At 43.9% G+C, this 23,635-nt stretch overlaps 1 protein-coding gene across 4 annotated transcripts in view; it reads right to left on the bottom strand.

The window, feature by feature from the left end:
* Nucleotides 1-23,635, bottom strand: part of DZIP1L (DAZ interacting zinc finger protein 1 like) — a 40,917-nt gene that overhangs the window by 16,398 nt on the left and 884 nt on the right. The window contains exons 2-8 of one of the 4 annotated variants that reach the window (XM_042956802.1): nt 23,319-23,584; nt 16,749-17,330; nt 14,299-14,383; nt 10,423-10,544; nt 9,578-9,739; nt 6,144-6,272; nt 1,666-1,728 (exon numbers count right to left, since the gene is read on the bottom strand). In XM_042956802.1, the coding sequence (XP_042812736.1) occupies nt 1,666-1,728; nt 6,144-6,272; nt 9,578-9,739; nt 10,423-10,544; nt 14,299-14,383; nt 16,749-17,249 (1,062 nt within the window). In that variant the 5' untranslated portion in view covers nt 17,250-17,330; nt 23,319-23,584. Of the gene's footprint in view, nt 1-1,665; nt 1,729-6,143; nt 6,273-9,577; nt 9,740-10,422; nt 10,545-14,298; nt 14,384-16,748; nt 17,331-20,411; nt 20,422-23,318; nt 23,585-23,635 lie in introns of those variants that run through there. The other 3 variants (XM_042956803.1, XM_015539933.2, XM_042956801.1) reach the window with 3 other exon arrangements.

The raw sequence follows: 23,635 nt of genomic DNA, 5'->3' as shown, positions 1-23,635 counted from the left end.
GTCTGCAGGGACCTATGGCTGCCCAGGATCTGCAGGGCCTGCACCTGTAGGCAAATACTGGCTAGACAAATAGCTTCTCAGGAACATGAGATGGCTCTCTGAAATTAATGCTATAATTATCATATGGTACATTTCTCAAAGCTTTCAGATATCTGTGTATACCTGAATGAGCGGCGACCTTGGCCACGCTGAGATATTCCTGTCAAGGAATAACAGGCACACTATTTTCACAAATATTAAACTGGTGCATTTAATTAACCCCTTAGAACAGGTCCCCACAGTCCTCCACATCTGAGACTAAGCCTCAAGTTTTATTGCCCCAGGAGAGGAAAGCTACAGCTCGACAATAGACTTGGTAAGGAAACCACAGCTGTGCTTCCCTGTGTGCAGAACATACCTCTGTGCACCACTGAAACCTCAGATATACAGGGAAGCCTCCCCTGAGGACTTGGGTGGAAGGAGAAAGGGAGGAGCAGGCCTGGAGAAAGACATTTGCTGCCGGCCCCATGGAGACATGTGAACTACTTAAATTATTGAGTTTCACCTGAAGCAGGGGAGGGGGCTGCCAGACCTGGACAGGTGGCTTTCTAACAAGATTGACTACAGTCCACGCTTCACTCAAGGGAAAATAAGAATTGAACTCAGGCCCCTAAGATCAGGGCAAAAAGGCTCTCTGTCCAGTGTGACTGCCCACTGAAGCACAGTCAGATAACCTGAGGCCATTCAAAAGTCCTCAAATTGTGTTTTTAGGTAAAAACAAAAGGTGAAGGAAATATGGTCACATGCTGTTGTAAGAGCAGACAGAAGATGATATTACTTATGTTTGCATAAAGAAACTTTAGAAAACTACACTAGAAAGCAATAAAAGTCAGCTGTGGGGTGGGTTTTGGGGGCAGGTAGACGGAGATGGGGAGGAAGTGAACCTTAATATATCTCAGCACACTTTACTGAGGGTACCTTAACATATTTCTTTTGCTTTTTAAATAAATTTAAGTGTATTGCCCATTTTAAAACATTTTAAATAAAATAAAACCACCAAGATGGAAATTACAGGAATTGGGGGTGTCTATCACGTGCCAGCCTCTGATCTGAGACTTTTAACTTCCGAGCTTTCTACAAGCAGAACATAGGGCTCTTGTTAATTGGCTTCCTCCTCAATTTGCTTTCTTCTCAGGGGCGTTTTCATAGAAGTTGTTTTCTCGGCCTGAGGCCTGCTGCTCTCTGTTCCCTGGTCTCAGTACCTGAGCCCTTCCATTTAGGCTCCCTCTGAACTACAGCTGAGGTCCACAGCCACCTGCTTCTCTCCTGGGTGGGGTTTCAAAGAAGGGCCCAAACATGAAAGGACCAGGCAATTCATCAGAGGTTATCAGCACAACCCTCCTCGCAGAGCCTGAAGGGGTCCCTGCAGAGAGGACCACAGTGTAAAGCAGGTGTTGGGTTCAGAAGAAAAGGCCAGGGGGCCCTACTCCTGGCCTGGGAGGCTGCTGTCTAGGCAGCGGACCAAGGTCTTCTCTGTATGGAGGGGAGTCAGCTGCCAGGAACCGTGTCAGCAACAAAATACCTGCCAACCAGTTCGAGAGGAGTAGGGGTGAAGAATGGGGGTGCCATAGGATGAGAGGAGGTCACAGGAAACCAAGCTCCCCCAGACCACCCAAGGAGGGCTACCTCTCGCTTCTGAGCTGCGTGCTCTCCCTGCAGTTCCTTCATTTTTCTCTTCCATTCTGTTTTCTGGAAAAGATAAAAGTTTGTCAAATGGGCCCCTAGATGTTAAAATATAGTACGGGGGGCACCTGGGTGGCTCAGTTAGTTAAGCATCTGACTTCAGCTCAGGTCACGATCTCACGGTTCGTGGGTTCGAGCCCTGCATCGGGCTCCATGCTGACAGTGCTGAGCCTGCTTGGGATTCTCTCTCTCCCTCTGTCTCTGCCCCTACCCTGCTCATGCTCACTCTCTCTCAAATAAATAAACTTTAAAAAATAAATTAATTAAATAAAATATAGTATAAAGCTACAGGAATTAAAAAGTACTGGCTCATATTAGGCAGAGTAGTGAAAAGAATAGAAAGCCCAGACAAAGATGGGGGAGAAAAATGGAAGCTTAGTCTGGAGAAAGATAGATTATTGACAAATGGAGTTCAAGAGGTAGTTAAACTGCCTAGAAAAAAAAAAAATGAACTTGAATCTTTATTTCATATCTTAAACCAAAATAAATTTTAGGTGGGTCAAAGATTTAAACTTAAAAAATGGAAGTTACATCAGCAAGACCGTACAATAAGAAGTTCCAGCTCTCAAACCCTCCACAGATGAGAATTCCTTTATGGGAGCCCACAAACCCAGCTGAGAGCTTCCAGCACCTCAATGGAGCAAAAACACCTGAGAATAGATGCATTCCAGAGAAGTTTCACTTTACCTGCATCAGCTCTCCCTCAAGGTGGCACAGCTCAGTGCCAAGGGAGACCTCCTCAGCCCACAATTTTTCCCACGGGGGAAGGGGACAGAGAGTGAGCACCCACTGCCCCAGCCTTGCAGGATGCTGCCCGGGAGGCCCGCTTCTGTCCCACCCCTGTCAGAACTGAGGGAAAGAGCACAGCTGACTCAGCTTGTGGCGCTGGCACACAGATCTCAACAACCAGCCACAGATCCAACTGGACACCAGCTGGTGTAAGTGAGAAGTAAATGTACAGAGTAGTTATATGCGATTGATATTAAGTTGTTATCAGCTTAAAACAGACCGCTGTCCTAGATGTTTTATGTAAGTTTCATACTAATCACAAAAAACCTACAGCAGATATGCAAAAGATAAAGCAGTCAGAGCATACCACTACAAAATAAAACCATCAAATCAAAAAGGATGGCAGCTGGGGCCTCTGGGTGGTTCAGTGGGTTGAGTGTCCGACTTCGGCTCAGGTCCCAATCTCGCAGTTCGTGAGTTCGAGCCCCACGTCGAGCTCTGTGCTGCCAGTTCAGAGCCTGAAGCCTACTTCAGATTCTGTGTCTCCCTCTCTCTCTGCCTCTTCCCCTCTCTCTCTGCCTCTTCGTGCTCTCTCTCTGTGTCTCCCTCTCTCTCTGCCTCTTCGTGCTCTGTCTCTGTCTCAAAAATAAATGTTAAAAAAAATTCAAAAAAAAAAAAAAAAGAATGGCAGCAAGAGAGGAGGAAAGGAACAAAGTAACTACAAAAATCTGAAAACAATTAATAAAATGGCAATAGTTAGTCCTTACTTATGAATAATTACTTTAAATTTAAATGGATTAAATTCACCAGTCAAAAGACAAAGAGTGACTGAATGGACTAAAAAAATAAGATCCAGCTGTGTGCTGCCTACAAGAGACTTACGTTAAGGGCACACTTGCAACCGAATGGATGGAAAAAGATATTTCACACAAACGGTAACCAAGAGAATAGGGGTAGCTTCACTGCTGTCAGGCAAAAAAGACTTTAAGTAAAAAACGATTACAAGAGACAAAGAAGATCATCACATAATGATAAAGGGGTCCATTCATCAACAGAATATAACAATGTAAATATATATGCATTCAACGTCAGAGCACCTAAATATATAAAGTGAATATTAATACAACCAAAGGGAAAAATGGCAGTACAGCAAGAGCATTGGGCCTCAATAGCCCACTTTCAAAAATGGAGAGATCCAGACAGAAAATCAATAAGGGAACACTAGACTTGAACTGCACGCCAGACCAAATGGACCAAACAGACATATACAGAACATTCTAGGGGCGCCTGGGTGGCTCGGTCGGTTAAGCGTCCGACTTCGGCTCAGGTCATGATCTCACGGTCCGTGGGTTCGAGCCCCGCGTCGGGATCTGTGCTGACAGCTCAGAGCCTGGAGCCTGCTTCAGATCCTGTGTCTCCCTCTCTCTGTGACCCTCCCCTGTTCATGCTCTGTCTCTCTCTGTCTCAAAAATAAATAAACGTTAAAAAAAAAAAATTAAAAAAAAAAAAAAAAAAGAACATTCTACCCAAAAGGAGAACAACCTATAGAATGGGATAAAATATTCTGCAAACCATATTATCTGCTAAGGGGTTAATATCCAAAATATAAGGAACTTAACTCAATAGCAGGGAAAAAAATTAAATGGACAAAAGACCCGAATAGACATTTCCCCCCAAAAGGCCTATAACATCATTAATCAGCAGAGAAATGTAAATAAAACCACAATGAGATATCACCTCACACCTGTCAAGATGGCTGTTATTAAAAAAAAAAAAAAGATAAGCGTTGGTGAGGATGTGAAGAAAAGGGAACCCTCATACACTGTTGGTGGGAATGTATATTGACACAGTTATTATGAAAAACAGATTGGAAGTGCCTCAAAAAATTAAAAATAGAGTTACTCATTTCCCCCGGGTTATCTCCAGGTGTACATGAGGTATACTTGTTAATAAACTTGATTGCTTTTCCTGTTGTTAAAAGAAAAAAATTAAAAATAGGACTACCATATAATCCAACAATCCCACTTCTTGATATTGATCCAAAAAAACTGAAATCAGGATCTCAAAGAGATACACTCCCATGTTCAATGCAGCATTATGAACAGTAGCCAAAATAGGGAAACCTAATAATCCATTGGTAGATGAGTGGATAAAGCAAACGTGGAACATACATACAGTGGAATACTATTCAACCTTAAAAAAGAAGGAAATCCTGCATCAACATGAATGAACCTAGAAGGTATCATGCTAAGTGAAATAAGTCAGGCAAGAAAGACAAATACTGTATGATCTCAGTTACGTGTGGAATCCGAAATAGTCAAACTTACAGAAACAGAGAGAGAATGGTGATCACTAGAAGTTAAAACAGGGAGAAAATGGGGAAGTTATGGTCGAAGGGTACAAAGTTTGTTATGCAAGATATATATACTGTATTGTATACTTTGCTAAGAAAGTAGATCTGATGTTAAGTGTTACTGCCATACACACAAAGAAAATAAAATAAAGAGTGGAAGGAAACTTTGGGAGGTGATGGATATGACTGTGGCCTGATGGTGGTGAGGGTTTCAAGGGTGAGTTATTATCCCCAAACTCACTGAGTTGTATACATCAAGCATGTACAATTTTTCACATGCCAATCATATCTCAGTAAAGTGGTATGTATGAATGAATAAATAAGGCCATAAAAGCACTACAAGAAAACACAAAAATATTTTCTTTTTAAACGTCAGAGTGGCCATAAACAAATTGATGATTTGATCATTTTGACCACATAAACATTATTAATTTCGTATGACCCAAACCACAATAAAGAAAATTGAAAGACCAGTGTTTTGGGAAAAATAAGTATAAGAATAACAGAGGGCTGGGTTCACTTCCATATGTTATACAAACTCACAAACCGGGAAGGAAAATTAGGCAAAAGGATGTGAACAGAGGTCATAGAAAAAAATTAGCTTCCCTTACCAGGAAACTTGTGAAAGGAAACATCAAGCAGTAGAAATATTTTACTGCTGTTAGTTAGACTTTAAGCTCTTTCTTCACAATCTTAGAGAAGCAGAAACAGAAGCACAACCTGATTTAGTAACGATCCCCATTGCCCTTCCTTGCCGTGGGATTATCAGTGATTTAGACCCTATCTCGCTGCATCCTTGCACGATTCATCCAGGGGTGGCCAGAGCCACCTCCTGCCAGCTCATGAGAGCAGACTGTGCACCAGCCTCTCCAATGCCATACCCAGGGACCTCACGGTGGTAGCATGAAATCAGAGATGACGGGAAATTCTACACCATGGAAAATGGCAACTGCTACCTATTAAAGCAGACAGCCATTGTTAAATATTTATCATCACATCACTAGATCCATCCCAAATACCTTCAAATCCAGAAGATTTGTTTCCAACTGGGTTGGAATCAAAATGAGAGTAAAGGTGCCCAATAAGAGACATAACTGTATGTGTTTTGAAAAGATCCCAAGCAAACCTGATACTGTACTCATCTGTATCACCAGCCCCACCTTAAGCCCCAGCCCCAAGCCTAAGAATCCTATTCCATGATTCCATGTATTGGCAGAAGGTCTGAAAATGTAGAATTTGATGTCTTTCAGCTTCCGTAACACCATAGGGCAAAACTAAGAAACTTTGTTGGAAGACAACCTGGCTGGCGGCGGAGGAAAAGCATGAGACGTTAGCTCACCTGCATTTCCATCATCTCCTTCAGGGCCCGGAGTTCCTGAGTCTGCCTGAGTCGCTCCTCAGACTCCTCGTCCCGTAGTGACCCGAGGTTGGACTCCATCATATTGTGGGACTGCAATGCCTGCAGTTTCTGAAAAGGCCGGGACACAGTTTTATTTAGATGAAGATCTAGTCTTGATGTTGTCTTTTACACCTTGAACAATGTCAAAAAGGCACACCTTTCCCAACCACAAAGTCCAAGCTGTCCTCACCAGATATCTACATGCCTGCAAACACACCCACAAGTGAGCATTCCCCTTGCCCAGGGTTGAGAGCTCAGTGCTTACACAGGAGAAGCAAGTTCCCGTGGAAGAACAGAATTTGAGAACATAATTTCAATAGCACTAGCATTCTGCTGCATTCAAAATCCGGAGCTCACTAGACAGATGCCCCCTTTCCTCTTCAGTCTCAAACAGGCTGAAGAGAATCAGACTCCTATGGCCTTTGGGAGGGTCTCAGGTACTCTGGACCATTCCCTGAGGACTCCTGTCCCACCTCCCACAAAAAAATCCTGGTTGTCACCAACCAGACCTGGTTTTGTGTGGCTTGGAGTGGTATCACCCATACCTAATGATTCCTCAGCTAGCTGCATGTAATCTGAAGGAAAAGACACAGGAAAGTGGATCCGAGAGAAGAGGCCTTTCCACCTATGGCTATATTTTTAAATATATCACTGCTGTATTCACAAAATTAAATTATCTCCATCTCTATTATTACATACAAAACTCGTAAGACCCATTAAAGCTTTCAAGAACTGCAAGTCCCTGAGTTTAACCTGATACCATTCTCGATAATCTTTAACTCTTCTCTACTGCTAAAGCAATATCTGGTCCAAATGTTAACCATTTCTAAACCCCTTGAGTATTTTCATAGAGTCAAATGCTTTATCAAGTGTATGCACAACCCTCGGCTTCTCGCGTGTCATCTCTGCCTTCACCCCAATATTTATGATGCCCAGAGAGCTGGCTCTCTCGGCATATGACAAACCGGCATGGTGATTTCCATTCAAATGGGTACTCCTTTGGCCATTGGATTTACCCTTCATCTTATCTCTCTTCAGTCAGGTAACTCAGCCAAAGTAAGCTCACAGACTTCTGTACCAGGGGGGATATTTTGAGGAGAAACATCTTCAAAAAGTATTTCCCTCTACCCAATGGGGCTCCTGGGTGGCTCAGTCAGTTGAGCGTCCGACTTCAGCTCAGGTCATTATCTCACGGTTCGTGGGTTCGAGCCCCACATCAGGCTCTGTGCTGACAGCTCAGGACCTGGAGCCTGCTTCGGATTCTGTGTCTCCCTCTCTCTGCTCCTCCCCTGCTCACACTCTGTCTCTCTCTCAAAAATAAATAAAGATTAAAAAAAAATTTTTTTTAAGTATTTCCCTCTCATTGGCCCTCCGGACAGCAAGGGAAATCTTTTGTTGTGTTATGAGGTAGACTGTCTTACAGTGTTATTCACACTCACTCTAACCGAAATCTTCTCTTTTTCTCCCCAGAATTAGAAAAAAAAATAACAAAGTAATTATCCAAATACAGTGAGAATTTGGGTCTCCAGTTTTGTTCCCATAATAAAAGTAAAATAATGAAATTTCACATGAGAGGGGACAGGGAGAGACACACAAACACAAAAACAAAGCATATGCAATCCTACAGAGAAAAGACAAATAAAAAATAAAAAACAGAAAAATGATGTTCCAGTTTAGGGAAATGTGATCCAAGTTAAAAAGAAACCATGGATGGTAATTATGTCCTCACTCAACAAAGCTTAGAATTTCCTAGCCAAAAGTAACCCTCTGACCTTTGATGGGGTGGTTTCTGAACAGTAACTCCAAATTCAAATCAATACCTATCTATCAAACATCCAGTCAGCTAGTGCCGTGTCAGGGGATGAGAGTCAGCAGGGCGCATGCCAGCTCAGGGAAGATGGGTGTGGAGCTGGGGGGGTAGGACCATGAGGTCCATAAGGTGGGGGAGCATCTTATCTCCCACAAATCATTCCTGACCACACTGCAGGAAGGGCTTAAGCCACAACAGACACACACACACACAGCTCTCATCTCAACCCCACAGCCATCCCTATCCTTGGCTTCCCATCTCAGATTGAGATGATGGACCACCCAAGACTCCAAGCATATCCTATGACAAGCCCCTTCTGGAAAAGTTGTCAAGGTATTCCTTTAGCAAAACATGGAATGACTGTGAGAAATGCATAGTTCATTTTCAAAAACAAGAAATGATTCTCCTTGATGTTAGAAGGACCAATAAGAGCTCAATACATTCTGAAAATATTTCTCCTCAAAACTTTTTCCCTGATATGGTTTTAGTCATACGGGTTTATATAGGAAGATACAGTCTAGGGATAATCTTTAAGAATGTTTTCCTGAATGAACTTAACAGCATATCCATTAGAAGAGCAGAGGCTTACAAGTTTAAAAAGTTAAGTTCAAATCCCAGGTCTACCTCTTAGTAGCTGTGTGACCTTGAGCACGTTATGTGAACCCCAGTGTCTTCACCTGTAAAGGAGGAATGATAATAGTGTTGTTTTAAAAAAAAAAAAAAAAAAAAAACTTTTAAAAATAAATTATAAACCAGGGGCACCCGGGTGGCTCAGTCGGTTGATCATCCAACTTCGGCTCAGATCATGATCTCACGCTTCGTGGGTTCGAGCCCCACGTCGGGCTCTGTGCTGACAGCTCAGAGCCTGGAGCCTGCTTTGGATTCTGCGTCTCCCTCTCTCCCTGCCCCTCCACCACTTGCACTCTGTCTCTGTCTCTCAAAAAGAAATAAACATTAAAAGAAAATAGAAAAGAAATTATGAACTAATAATGTGCCTACTTTGAGAATGTTATGGTTGTTTTGTTGTTATGAGAATTAAAAGTTAATGTATATAAAATGTACTGTACAGGGGCTAGAAACCAGTTAATACACTCAGTAAATCTTACTATTATGCTTGATCTCCACAGACCCCAACAGGGTGCCTAGCATATAGCCAGTACTCAGCAAATACCCGTTAAGAGAAAAATGCATTCATTCAAACTTTGCCTCATAGCTCATCCAGTGACAAAAGAAAGCCCTTTGCAAAAATAAAGATAATGTCTAGGGAGTTTCTACTATATACCAGACAATGTTAAGTGCTGTGTTAATTTAACCATTTCAGCAACCTGTCGTACAGAAGAGAAACTGAGGCACAGGAAAGTTAAGTAACTCGCCTAAGGTCACACAGCCAATATGTGATAGAGCAGGGATTCAATCCCTGGCACTGGCCTCTGATATCCAGCCTCACAGTATATTAGCTCCCAATGGCAGATGAAATAAAACGAGTACAAATGAAGAAATGAATTTTGAGAACAAATAAACATATTTTCAGCAAAAGAACACTGAAAGACTTTGTGTTGGGTACCTCTTCTAGAGTTGAGTTATGGTTGGCAACACTTTTAAATTCATCCCAAAATAATTTTTTTAGCTTGTCTATTTCCTCATATAGCGTGGCCCGCTCTTTTTCTTTCCATTCATCAAATTCTTTCTTAGCTTCTATCTCCTTCTGACGAGCAATCTCTGCTTCCTGGAAAGAAAAACAGGAACAACAGAATCACTAATTCTACATCATGGCAAATATTTACTGAGAAACTGCTAGGGCCCCTTGTCTGTGCAAGTCACTCTAGAGACCAAAGAAGATTCGTCCTACTGTTCCTATTGTTTGGACATGGAGTGAGACAAGTCTTCTCTGAACTGTAAAGTCCCTTGACAATAGAGATCTTTTTCTCTCTCTTTATGTTCCTGGCATAGTTGGTGCTCAATAAATGGATGCTGAAGAAATGAATGAAGAATAAAGAAATGAAGGAATGAGTAAGGCAAGATTACATATTTTCATTCTACAAGTATCTACTAAGTATGTCCTCGAGACTGGACTTTGGAGTTTATCCAGTCTTGGCTTTCAAAAAGCCAAGTAGCATTGTAGTGTAAGAAGTTAACATTCAGGTTCAAATGCCTTCAGAGGATGCTGAATAGGGCAGAAAACAGCAATTCTCTCTCCTACTTTTGGCCATACAGATCTGGGAAAACAAATGGATTTTCCTTTGCAGATAACCTAAGATCATTTGCCACAACCAAGAAGATGCCATCCTAGCTCTGACTCCCAGCTCCAGGAAATCAGCGAGACTTCTGGTCCTGTGGGACACCCGTGCATCATGGGTCTCCTGCATGAGACTCGAGCAAGTCTCCCTGGTGTTTCCTCTCCGTGCCCACCTGGAGCTGCCGGTGCCTTTCGGCCTCTCTCTGGGCTTCCAGTTCCCCTTGGGTCCATTTTAGTTTGGCCCGAAGCTCCTCCAGTATCTCCTCCACTGGCTGTTCCTGCTGCTTCTGCTTCCCTGTGGGCTCCACGCAAAGACAGGGTGACCAGGTTAAGTCAAAAAGTTAGTGGAGTGCAGTTCGTCGCCTATGCAATCAGTCACACCTCAGTCTGAGACCAGTTTGCCACTCCCATTGGATACTGACCACAGGCAAATTGACATAACCTCCCTGACTCTCAGTTTCCCCAAATTGGAAAGAGGAGATAATAACAGCACCTAACTCAGAGGGTTGTCATGAGGATGAAATGTGACAGTGCAAAGTGCTTGGCATGACCGCTCAATAAATGTGAACTATTATTGTCATTTAAAGTAACTATTTTGACAGTACTAACACATGCAAATGTAAAAGCAAAATTGATAGAGTAACAGAAGCAGAATACCAAATAGCATGTACACGGTGATTATCAATACAAAGAACATATCTATGCATCCTCACAGCCATCAGAGAGGAGTTTAAAGTAGTGAAAATAATTGTAGTTTTAAGTTCCCTTTTTTTCAGAAATACGTATAGTAGTAAGTTTCAAGTGAAAAAAAAAACCAGTATGCATTATGAAGGAAACTTTCAGCCAAAGTTTTTTAAGTGTATACTTCAAACTTTCTGAGATTAAATAATAAAAGAATGAATTATTGGGGCGCCTGGGTGGCTCAGTCGGCTGAGCGTCCGGCTTCGGCTCAAGTCATGATCTCGCGGTCTGTGAGTTCGAGCCCCATGTCGGGGCCTGGAGCCTGCTTCGGATTCTGTTCCCTCTCTCTCTTTGCCCCTCCCCCACTTATGCTCTGTCTCTCTCTGTCTCAGAAATAAATAAACATTAAAAAAATTTTTTTAAAAAAGAATGAATTATAAAAGAACATTCTAACTAAACCACATACAGATAAACCAATGAAAAAGACAATTGTACTTGCACAATTGTTATAATTTTTTTTTTTTTTTTTTGAGAGAGAGAGGGCACAAGTGAGCAAGGATGGGGAAAGAGAGAGAGAGAGGGAGACAGAGAAGCAGGGCTCGTGTTCACAGGATGTGGGCTCGAGCTCACCAACCATGAGATCATGACCTGAGCTGAAGTCAGATGCCTAAGGGACTGAGGCACCCAGGCACCCACATGTGTTACTTTTCAAAGTACCTTTAGTGACTATTAGATAGATGGTACTGTTACTAAAACTCTAAGTCTTTCTTTGAAAAGAGAGATGGTTTTTCTCAGACTGTACTTTTTGGAAAGAAGCAATTTTAGACACAGTAGAAATTAATTTGGGTTAACAGAATGATTTAGGATGATATGAAATAGGAGAGTGGAGATATCTGAAGAGCCATATCTGCCTGAGAATAAAAAGGTCATGAATATTAATTTAGCAAAAGTTGCCTTAAGAACATATTTTCCCTCTCCTTCAGCGCTTAACCTTAAGAAAATAATAAGGAATATGCCCAAAGACTTACGTATAAGAATGTTGATTAAGTGATTTATAAGAAGGAAATTTATGAGTAACCCCTATAAAGTATGTAATAATTTAATCATGAAATAAATTATGATAGCTGCATGATGGGATATTATTCAGCCATTAAAAATCATGTTTTCCAAGATGCCTGAATGACACTGGAAAATGTGATATATTTTTAATTAAAAATAAGCAATAGGGGAGACTGGGTGGCTCAGTCGGTTAAGCATCTGACTTTAGCTCAGGTCATGATCTTGTGGTCTGTGAGTTTGAGCCCCGAGTCAGGCTCTGTGCTGACAGCTCAGAGCCTGGAGCCTGTTTCAGATTCTGTGTCTCCCTCTTTCTCTCTCCTCCCCCGCTCATGCTCTGTCTCTCTCTTCTCAAAAATAAATAAACGTTAAAAAAAAATTTTTTTTAAAAGCAATAGTCACAACCACATGCTGTATGATTACATATGTACACAGGAAAATAATAACAGAAAACACACCAAAATATTAAGTAGGTGATATTGTCGATGGTTTTTATTTTCTCTTTTCTACTTTTCTGTATTTAAATTTTCCAGGTCAAAGGCATTTTTCCAATTTTTTTATTGTGGTAAAATACACATAACATAAAATGTAGCATCTTAGCCATTTTTAAAATTTTATTTAGAGAGAGAGAGAGAACATGCACGAGCAGGGGAGAGAGGCAGAAGGACAGAGAGATAGAATCTCAAGCAGGCTCCATGCTCAGCACACGGCCCTGGGATCATCCCGAGCTGAAATCAAGAGTTGGAAACTCAACAACTGAGCCACCCAGGAGCCCCACATCTTAACCCTTTTTAAAGGTACAGCTCAGAGGTATTAGTACATTCATAATGTTGTGTAACCATCACGACCATCCACTTCCATAACTCTTTTCTTCTTGTAAAACAAAAATTCTGTATGCTTTAAATAACTTCCCATGGTCTCCCTCCCCGCAGCCCCTGGCAACCACCATTCTACTGTCTGTTTGTACAAATTTGACTACTCTAGATATCACATAAGTAGAATCATACAGTATTTGTCCTTTTGTGGCTGACTTACTTCACTTAGCATAATATCCTCAAGGTTCATTCCTGTTGTAACATGTTACAGAATTTCCTTTCCTCTCAAGGCTGAATAATATTCCGTTGCTTGCATAGACCACATTTTCCTTCTCTATTCATCTGTCTGTGGACAGTTAGGTGCTTCCACATCTTAGCTACTGTGAATAATGCTGCCATGTACCTCAGTATACAGATATCTCTTCAAAGAACTTCAAAGATCTCATCAGAAAAATTCATTTAAGAAGTAGAAAATCTGTTTTCCTTTAGCAGCCTCCAAAGTAGAATCAAAAATAATTAGATATCTAATAAATGCATCACAACTAGATAAATGGTGCTGTTTTAAAACTCTATGGGGCGCCTGGGCAGCTCAGTTGGTTAAGCGTCCGACTTCGGCACAGGTCATGATCTCGTGGTTTGTGAGTTCAAGCCCCGTGTCGGGCTCTGTGCTGACAGCTCAGAGCCTGGAGCCTGCTCGGATTCTGTGTCTCCCTCTCTTCCTGCCCCTCCCCCACTCACTCTCTGTCTCTCAAAAAATAAATAAATGTTAAAAAAAAAAAAAAACTCTAAGTCTGCTCTTTGGAAAGGAAATTAAAATGAAGAAAAATAAGAAAAAGGTTTTACTTAATGGAATTTTTAGATTTATATTGTATGATTTATATTTTCATATCTGTATTTATTTTATTTGTTAGCAGCTATTTGTTATGTCACATATTAAAATATTAACATCCATTAAAAATGGATATAAAGTATGCAAATCTCTCGATGGGGAAACATACAGCCTTGCTACTCCTTTTGGAATTTGAAATGATGAAATTAAAGCGATTAAGTCATAATAAGCTCATGTACAGACAGAGTTAAAGAACCAGTCTAACTGCTTATTAACCCCTTTTAAGCTCATTCATAGTTAGCATCAAAGAAGAGCAGATTCACAGAAGGTTGGGAGGTAAGGACCCTTCCAAGTCACCCCATCTGACTGCCCAATTCACAGCAAAGGCCACTGAGACTCAGAGGGAGGGGCAATGACCGTGGTCACATGGTAGAAAGGGATAAAGCTAACACTGGAACCCACTGTCTGACTCCCTTTTTCTCTACACACATTGTCAGAAACCCTCCCAGGCCCATGTTGGATGGATCTCCCCAGTGTGGACGATGGGATCACATCCTCCTCTACTGGAAGATGAGGCCTGAGAGCAGCTGTGGTGGTGTATGTGCCCCACACCCACTGAAGACCAGCCCAGGCCCTTCCACGGTCCCAGGAGGGCCACCTGGACTCACCACCTTCTGCCACGCCCGCATGCCTGCGCTGGATATGGCCCCGGAGAAAGGTGGCATTCATGAACGTCTTGTCACACAGGTGGCACTGCATGGAAGGCAAAGAGTGGGAAGTGTGGTATCAGATTACCTAGCTCAGCCTGGGGCTCTCCCGAGATCAAAATTCCCATCTCTTTGGGACCCGTGGGCTGCTTCAGAAATGAAGGATCCGATTTGAACACGACCAGTACCCTGGGGAGCTGTGAGTGCTGACTGGGTATTTGATGATACTGAGGAGTTTTTGTTGGTTTTTCAAAGGCGTGATGATGGTCTTATGTCTATGTTTAAAAGTGGGAGTCCTCACCTTTTAAAGATCCATACTGAAATAGTTAGAGATAACACCATATGCCTAATACAGCCAAATGTAATGCAGGGCCGGGGGAAGTGGGTAGGGGAGCATACGAAAAAGCATTGGCCAGGGTTGATAATGAGTGGGCTGGGTAGTGCACAAATAAAGGCTCATTACCATACTCCCTCTTTTGTACATGTTTACATTTTTTCACAGTAAAAAGTTAAGAAAAAACAAAAACAATATCCAGGTCCCACCCCAGGGCTGAGAACCACCAGAGCATAGGACAGCAAATAACAGTATCTCTAATTCTGCTTCACTCTCCTCAAGCATTTCAGACCCTACCAATCTTTCACATCATCTTTTCACTGTAAAACTTCAAAATTTTTCCAACACAACTTTGCAGGCGGCCAATCCTACTCAATCAGACTAAGAGGGTCTATCTTTACACAAATGTGACGGAAACTGTCAGCTGTCCCCTGATACCTATTGCCCCCTTTTTCTTAGTTTTAGAAACCCTGATTTTTAGCTGGTCATGAGGTTAATGAGAATAAACACTATAAGTTCCAGCCTCCCTTGCAACCAGGTATGGCCATGTGACTACATTCTGGCCAATGACATGTAAGCAGAAGTGACAGATGCAACTTCTAGAAGGTGTCGTCAAAAAGTCATGATAGGACACTAGCCACTCCTTCTTCCTCTGACAACAGAACCCCCGTTTTCTTCTGGGGAATTACCCTGTCCTTTACTCTCCAGCCATGGACTTTGGTCAATCCCCAGCTCCATGGTGGGACATGTGACTTAGACCAGCCAGTTACAGCCCTGAATTCCCAACCCTGAGCTCACCAACCGAGATGGGTAGGAGACCCAAACACAGCCAGATACAGGAGACAGTGAAATACTAGTCAGGTTTCTGGGACCAAAGTAGGCCCTCTATCATGCCAGCCTTGAATCTGGGAAAATCAGATGCTAGCATTGTGGTGGCCCAACTTGCTACCACACAGACAGCAGCTTTCTAAGAACGGAACCCACACTGAGGAAGAGTCACCAAGAGCCACAGACAAACTAAATTCTAGTGCCACTGTCTGATTCCAAGGACAAGCCATACCTGAGTCCCACCATGGCTCTGGATTTTTCAGTTAAATTAACCAATAAATTCCTTATTGACCTAAGCCAACTTAGACTGCTGTTTTGTCACTTACTACTAAAAGATTCTGACCCTCTTTATCATAATTGACATTATATCAGTTATATCAATTACCATTCAATCAATTAATATTGTACCATATATTCCTTCTATCCCACCACCCACCCCTAAACTATGAATTTCTTGAAAACCTGAATGAACATGACTTGTGCCTGCACTCTCAGAACTCGGCACAGGGCCTGGCCACCATGACAATTCACCAAACTGCAACTGTCCCCAGTCTACACTTTCCATGCAGCTGCAAATGTTCAAATGCCACTCTGGGTAATGAACTGTCACTTGGCTGAACATGTCGGAATGGGCCTGGCAATACCAGTCCCTTGCTACACACCAATTCTACACACACACACACACACACACACACACACCCCTCTTACACACACCTTTCATATCACACTGCTACATGCACACACAAACCCTTCAAACATACGCTCCTGCCCTCCATAAATACATACACCTTTGCACACATATACATCTTTCATTCATTCACACACACCATAAATACATCTTTATACACACACTTTCACACACAAGCACGTTACACACCACATACTCTATATACATACACACACATATCATGCACAGATGTATGCTCCAAACATTCACACGTTAAGACACACATATTCACTCACACATCCTACATATACATTCACACATGCACATCCTGCACATGCACCCTCTCCACAAGCACACATATGCACACACATCCTTCATATACACACCTGCCACACATATGCAATCTACACACACACACACACACACACACACACACACACTGTGTAGAACTTGATGAGACATCTCTAACATCTGCTTCTAACCTCAGTAAGCATGGCCCCCAGCAACCCCGGGGCCCAGGGCGGCGGTACTGCCCAAGTGGCCGGGCGACCTCCTATCTCCCACCCTGAAAAGACTCCTCACCGTGTGGTAGCCATGGGCCCCTGTCTGCAGGAGCAGCTGCTGCAAGGTGCCGATCATCTTGCGACGCCGGCGGCTCTCCTCCCGCACGCCCTTGAGCTCGTCGGCCTGGCGACCCAGCTCCTGCTGGCCTCGCTGCTGCTGCCCCAGGCTGGCCTGCAGCCGGGCCTCGAGCTGGGCAACGCCGGCGCTCAGGCAATCCTGGCAGTGCAGCAGGTACTCAATGGTGAGCTGAGCCAAGCGCAGCACCTTGAGCAGCACCGGGTCCACGGGCTGCCCGCAGCGGCTGCACGCCTCCCGGTCCAAATTGCAGAAGGTGACACCTGTGATGTTCTCCTGCAGGGTGGCCACATCCAGCTCCCGTGCCACGCGGTCCACATCCAGGGCGCTGATGCGCCTCCAGTCCACACTCTCAGAGCGAGGCTGGAACTTGAAGGTAGGGAGTGGGTAGGCCCCAAAGGGAGGGCCACTGAGGCCCTCAGCAGTGGTAGCAGGGGACTGCATGGGCTGAGGAAGCCCCGGGCTGACCACTGAGGGAGGGTGCCACCAAGGCCACGGCAGCAGGCAGAGGAGCTGAGAGAGGGCCTGGAAAATGAGAAAAGAGTCCAAGTTAGGCAAGATGCATGTGGCCGCGCGTGCTACACACGTGGCCAGCAAGAGCCTAAGTGGGGTGAGGTGAGGGACGTGTGCAACAGCTGTAGTATGCCTGCATGCTCGGGCATGGCGAGAGAGGTGTAAGGCCAGGGTGTGGGCCTTATAATCACACAGATGTGGATTCAGATCACAGGTTCACATCCTGAAGCCTTCTGTGTCCACTGGGGAGCAGGGGGCCTACTTTGCAGGCTTGTGGTTAGGAATGAGGCATGGAGTGCCCCCTCCGCCGTGCCCCATACCCAAGTCCACTGCAAGAGTGCCTGCCGGAGGTCTTTGTCAAAGGGAGCCATCAAATGTCTAAGTGGTCCTTCTACAACCCAAAGTGATTTCAGGATAAAGTTCAATAACTTGCCGTGAGAGACAGAGCCGCCTAACTTCCCCCACATCCCATCCTCCCTCCTGTAACTGCAAGATTGTAGCGGAACAGGAGTGCATTACGTCTCCCAGTGGCCCCAGCTGCAAAGGGTGACCCTTACAACTATGCTCTCTGGTGGGATATGAGCAAAATGATGGGGATGCTTGATGTGGCAGCCATGTCTCTGCACACAGATTGTGCTCAATCCATCATGGTCTTTTTTTCAAACCTACTGGTTGAGAAAAGAGGCCCAATTTGTTGTCAAAAGACTCAGATTCTCCTCTGCACTCTCTAGGTAGTCACAGAAACTGTTCTCTCTCTTTAAGGAGTAAACTGACAGTAGCAAGGGGGTTTTAAAAGGAAAATTCCACTACTAAGAATTATACTTGTATAAGATAAACTTATACAAGTGTGCAATGGTGCCTGTGCAAAAACCATCATTGTTGTGTTGTTTGTAACAGCAAAGTACAAGAAAAAATATAAGAAAGTGAAGCACAAAGTACAAGAGGGGATACAAATGGTATCTCTATACAATGAAATACTATGCAGGTATTGATAAGAATAAGGCAACTATTGGGTGGCTCAGTCGGTTAAGCATCGGACTCTTGATGTCGGCTCAGATTGTGATCTCACAGCTCGTGAAATCAAGGCCCATGTTGGGTTCTGCACTGACAGTGCAGAGCCTGTTTGGAATTCTGTCTCCCTCTCTTTCTGCCCCTCCCCTGCTCACATGCACATTCTCTCTCTCAAAATAAATAAATAAACATTTAAAAAAAAAAAGAATAAGGCTACTATTCATGCACTGATACAGAATGAGTGTGTGTGTATGTATACACACACAGAGATATATCCCTATCTGCTTGAATGATAATTAATATAATCATATCTAATAATAATATGCAAAAATAAAGATATGTATATTCTATATATGTATTCTAATATGTATATTCTATATATATATTCTATACATAGAATATACAGGTATAGATATATCCCACATTAGAGTGGTTGCCTATAAAGGAGGAAGGAAATGGGGTGTGAAACAGGGATAAATAAATAAATAGATGGAAAATGCAACAATAGGAAATGGATAGACAGGGAAGCCTTATACAGACCAATAATGGCAATGGTACATAAATAATATATATGCATGTACATACACATATATGAATGATTCAAAGTTGTTACTCATATATAATAATAATTAAATAAAATATACTAATTTATGATTCCTATATATGATTCATTATCTCCAACATTTTGTAAGCATAGACTATGGTATTTCTGTAAAAATAAACAAGCTGTGAGCAACGGTTGCCTGTGGGAGTGGGAATGGAAGCTGAAGACTGATTTTCCACTTTCCACCTTTCCATACTATTCAAAGTTCTTTACTATCATCATCTATTACTTTTATAATTTTTATTTAGAAAATACAATTTCTGGGTCGCCTGGGTGGCTCAGTTGGTTGGGCGTCTGACTTCGGCTCAGGTCAGGATCTCACCGTTTGTGAGTTCAAGCCCCGCATCGGGCTCTGTGCTGACAGCTCAGAGCCTGGAGCCTGCTTCGGATTCTGTGTCTCCCTCTCTCTCTGCCCCTCCCCTGCTCACATTCTGTCTCTCTCTCTCTCTCTCTTCCTCAAAAATAAATAAACCATAAAAAAAAAAACTTAAAAAAATACAATTTCTGCCCTTGAACTTTGAATCTGACAGGGGCAACAAGAAGTACAGGTGACCCTATTTAATCAAGTTCTTTCTAGATGAGACTTTTCAGCACAAGAGAAAGTCAGAAGAGAGGTCACTGACCTCACGAAGGAGGAAGGCCTTGAAGGAATGGTGGGGCTAGGCTTGCAAGGTGGGGAAGGCCTCCAGGAAAGACCCCTGGCCTCCTGAGCCTTCATCTGAGAAAGACAGGGACAGGCGTAATGGCCTGCCCTACCTCCCCATAGGGTCCTTGAGAACTGGAGAAGGTGCAAGGCGAAGGCACTCAGTAATGTTCCGGCCCCGGAGTATCGAGTGCCAGCCTCTGTGCCACACACAACCTCTACCTACAAATTTACAAACAGGTATCACTGTTCCCATTTTACAGACAGGAAACTGACGTCTGGAGAAGTTACGAGTGTTGTCCCAGGTTAGGGGGCCAGAGCTGAAGTACGGTTGGAGGTGCATCTGGCTCCAAAGTGGACTCTGAACACTGATTCTTAAAGCTGTTTGTCCTAAAACTTCGCTTTGATCAGATCATGACCCCTTATGCCTCAAACTCCTTCATTCATTCACTCACCACCCTCCCTCATGCACAGCATGCCTAGTGGTGCCAGGCCTGGTGCCCAGCACTGGGGTTACCGAGGCATATTAACTACACATCCGCCCTCCACACAGGATCTCAGCATGGCCCCATGTTGCCACAGTACAATGTCCAAACCCCTCAGCCCAGCCTTGAAGACTGCTCACAGGCTGCCACTCACCCACCTTTTCCACTTTAACTCCCATGCTTCCCTTTCTCAGATACCCCTCCCCCAAATATACTCCAAAACCAAAACTATCCAGCTACGTGCACCCCCATCATGGCCATGAGAAGAAGATCAGCTCATTTCTACTTCACATGTTGCACTACTTAAAATTAAAAAAAAAAAAAAGGGAGACAGGAGACATGATACTTACCATGCTCAGCTCCAAGCTGCCACTGTGTCACTGCAGCCCCAGAGACAATTACCACAACAAGCTATGCCTCAGAGCAACAGCAGGTTACCAGGCATGCCGTGGGGTAACTGGACACCTGCTTCCTATCCTTCCCCAGACTGAGAGCTCACCTAGAGCTCACCATTTAACTATTTAAGCTTTAGCCTCAGAGGTTTGCCCACAGTCCTCTCTCTAAGATTAAGGCCAAGAATGCTCCACCAGCAACTCTCTCACTTCTCCCACCTTTTTGAATGTTTCTTCCAGCCTCTTCCTGGAACAGCTGCTATCTTTTTCCCCTTCCTTTAACGTGGGGAAGAGTTGTGGGTGGGCAATGCCCTTGTGATACTCAGTGGTTCATTCACAACCCATCCTTTCTTGCACACTCACCCAGAAGATGAGCTCACACATACCCACAGCGTCAGCTACCGAAGGCCTGCTTTAGGCTGAGCCTCAGCCACTCCCAAATCTCTTTCTCGCTGGCCCATCTCTCTCTTGGGACCTTTAGATCCAGCCTTCTAATACTGATATACCAGAAATTGCAAATCCAAACTCCCCTAGGGCCAGGAAGGTAGCATTAAATGCAGGAAATATGACAAATGATTCCCTACTCAAGTGTCCAAGATACAATTAGGCAGTGGTTCTCAAACTGGTCCCTACTAGCAACAGCAGCAGCAGCTGGGAACTTGTTAGAAATGCAAACCCCCAGATTTATTGATTCAGAACAACTGTACTAGGAAGTGTTGGGGACTGTGGCAAAATGGGGAGTGCACACCCTGTTTAAAAGGGGCAGCTCGCCTGGTGGTTCAGTGGGGTGAGCGACCAACTCTTGATTTCAGCTCAGGCCATGATCCCAAGGTCATCGGATTGAGCCCCACATCAAGCTCTATGCTGAGCATGGAGCCTGTTTGAGATTCTCTCTCTCTCTCTCTCTCTCTCTCTCTCTGTCTCTCTACCCCCCATCCCCACTTGTGCTCTCTCTCTCTCTAAAATAAAAAATAATAATAAAATAAAATCTTAAAAGGGGCAGTCATCACTGGGCTTCAGCCATATGGGAATGGATTTTATGTGTCCCTCATTGGCTAATTCTAAATTCTAGTACCTAAAAAGATATTCAAAGACCTTTATGAACTGTTTTCAAACCAGCTTTCTAGCTGCATCTCCCACTTACAATATTACTTACTGTGCACACATTCATATCTCTGGCATATTTATTTATAGGCCCTGTTTTTAAGCGCTTTATAAAGAATAACTCATGTAGGGGTGCCTGGGTGGCTCAGCTGGTTAAGCATCCGGCTCTTAATTTTGGCTCAGGTCATGATTTCACAGTTCGTGAGATCGAGCCCCACGACAGGCTCTGTGCTAACAACGCAGAGCCTGCTTGGCATTCTCTCTCCCTCTCTCCCTGCCCCTCCCCTGCCTGTGCTTGCATATGTGCGCTCTCACTCTCTCAAAATAAATAAACAAGCATTTAAAAAAGGATAACCCCTGTAGGGGTGCCTGGGTGGCTCAGTCGGTTAAGCGTCCGACTTCGCCTCAGGTCATGATCTCACGGTCCGTGAGTTCGAGCCCCGCGTCGGGCTCTGTGCTGACGCCTCAGAGCCTGGATCCTGTTTCAGATTCTGTGTCTCCCTCTCTCTCTGACCCTTCCCCATTCATGCTCTGTCTCTCTCTGTCTCAAAAATAAATAAACATTAAAAAAATAAAAGAAAATATAAAAGAATAACCCCTGTAATCCTCAGGACAAGCCCTCAAGGGGGTACTAATATTATCCAAACCACAAAGAAGTAAAGAAGTTTGCCCCAGACGCAAGAGGCAAGATCCAGACCTATGCAGCCTGGTTACGGAGTCTGACCTCTTAGCCACTATCATGCTGCCTATTGGTAGAGATGGACCTGCACCACATCCTCCTGCTCCCACTGCCCGTGAATGAACGCATGCTTCAAGGCTTTCCTCACACCTGACAGCCACCATAAATCCCTCCCAGGCTCACAGTCAGAACTCCCTGCCCCTCCCCTGGGCTCCCAGAGCAGGGTGTACACTCCTTTGGGCACCTGGCCATGCTCCGGTCTGTACTGGTGTGGCTGTGCAAATCTGTCATCAACAAATGACTCCTGAGCCCCTATTAAGTGCCAGGCACCATGACTGGCACTCAGAATTGATGGCGACCCAGGCAACAGTCCCTCCGTTGTTAATGAAACCAGTTAGCAGTTCTGGAAGTGTGTGCTCCACACAGTTATAAGGCTCGCCATGCACTATCCCACTTAGTTCTCACTACAACCCAGGGTACAAATGAAGAAACTTAGAGGTGACCCAAGAGGGCAAACGACTTTCCCACACTCATACAACTAGAAAATGACAGTGTCTGCCTCCAGAGTTCTCTAGAATGACAGAAAAATACACAAAAATTACCCTACAGACTGGTAAGTGTCAGGGTAGGAGCTAGGACAGGGTGCAGTGGGTGTACCAAGGAGAGGCCATACCAGGACATTCCTGTCTCCCTTCTCCCCCCCTTCTCCCCCAGCTATAAGGTCCCCCAGGGCTTATTCATATCTGTTGTATTCTAACCCCTAGCATATTACTTGTACTCCAGCTTGCTATTCACCTGAACAGAACTGTCAAAGTTTCTGTGTACCAGGCACTGTGCCAGCCTTGCTATTTCTACCCATCATACAACCTTGTACGTAGCTCTGATCTGCCTCATCTGACAAATGTAGAAACTGAGGCTCAGAAAAGCTAAGAGACCTGCCCCAACTCACTCAACTGTTAAATTTGAAGCCAAAATTTGAATCAGATTCTGACTCCAAAGCTTTGGAGTTATGCCAAACTACCTCCCAATGACGATGATGATGATGGCACATAGATTACTTCCCATCATGGAAATGACAGTACCTGAGATCTCTTGTCCAATCTCCGAGAACAGAAAGATTTTACAGGAAATCACAAGAGGATCAGTGCCGGAGGCTCGAAATTTTCTCTGTATCTCCACCGAGAGTAGCTGAACACGACTCAACTCCACAGCTTGCATCCAGATTGGGATGGCAGGAGACAAAGCCAAATAAGAGTGCTGTGGGTTACCTGGAAACCACACACCCCTGACAGGCAGGAACACAGTCCTTTCTCCAGACTGAGTTATCAGCAGACAGCTTTCCCCACATCTGGAAATAGAAACACAAGGCAGAAATGACTTGCTGTCATTACGAAATCTG

This window comes from Panthera tigris, chromosome C2, assembly GCF_018350195.1.
Source record: "Panthera tigris isolate Pti1 chromosome C2, P.tigris_Pti1_mat1.1, whole genome shotgun sequence".
NCBI classification, from domain to species: Eukaryota; Metazoa; Chordata; class Mammalia; order Carnivora; family Felidae; genus Panthera; species Panthera tigris.
Note: the sequence above shows the minus strand (reverse complement) of the source record. Positions and strands in the feature narration are given on the sequence as shown.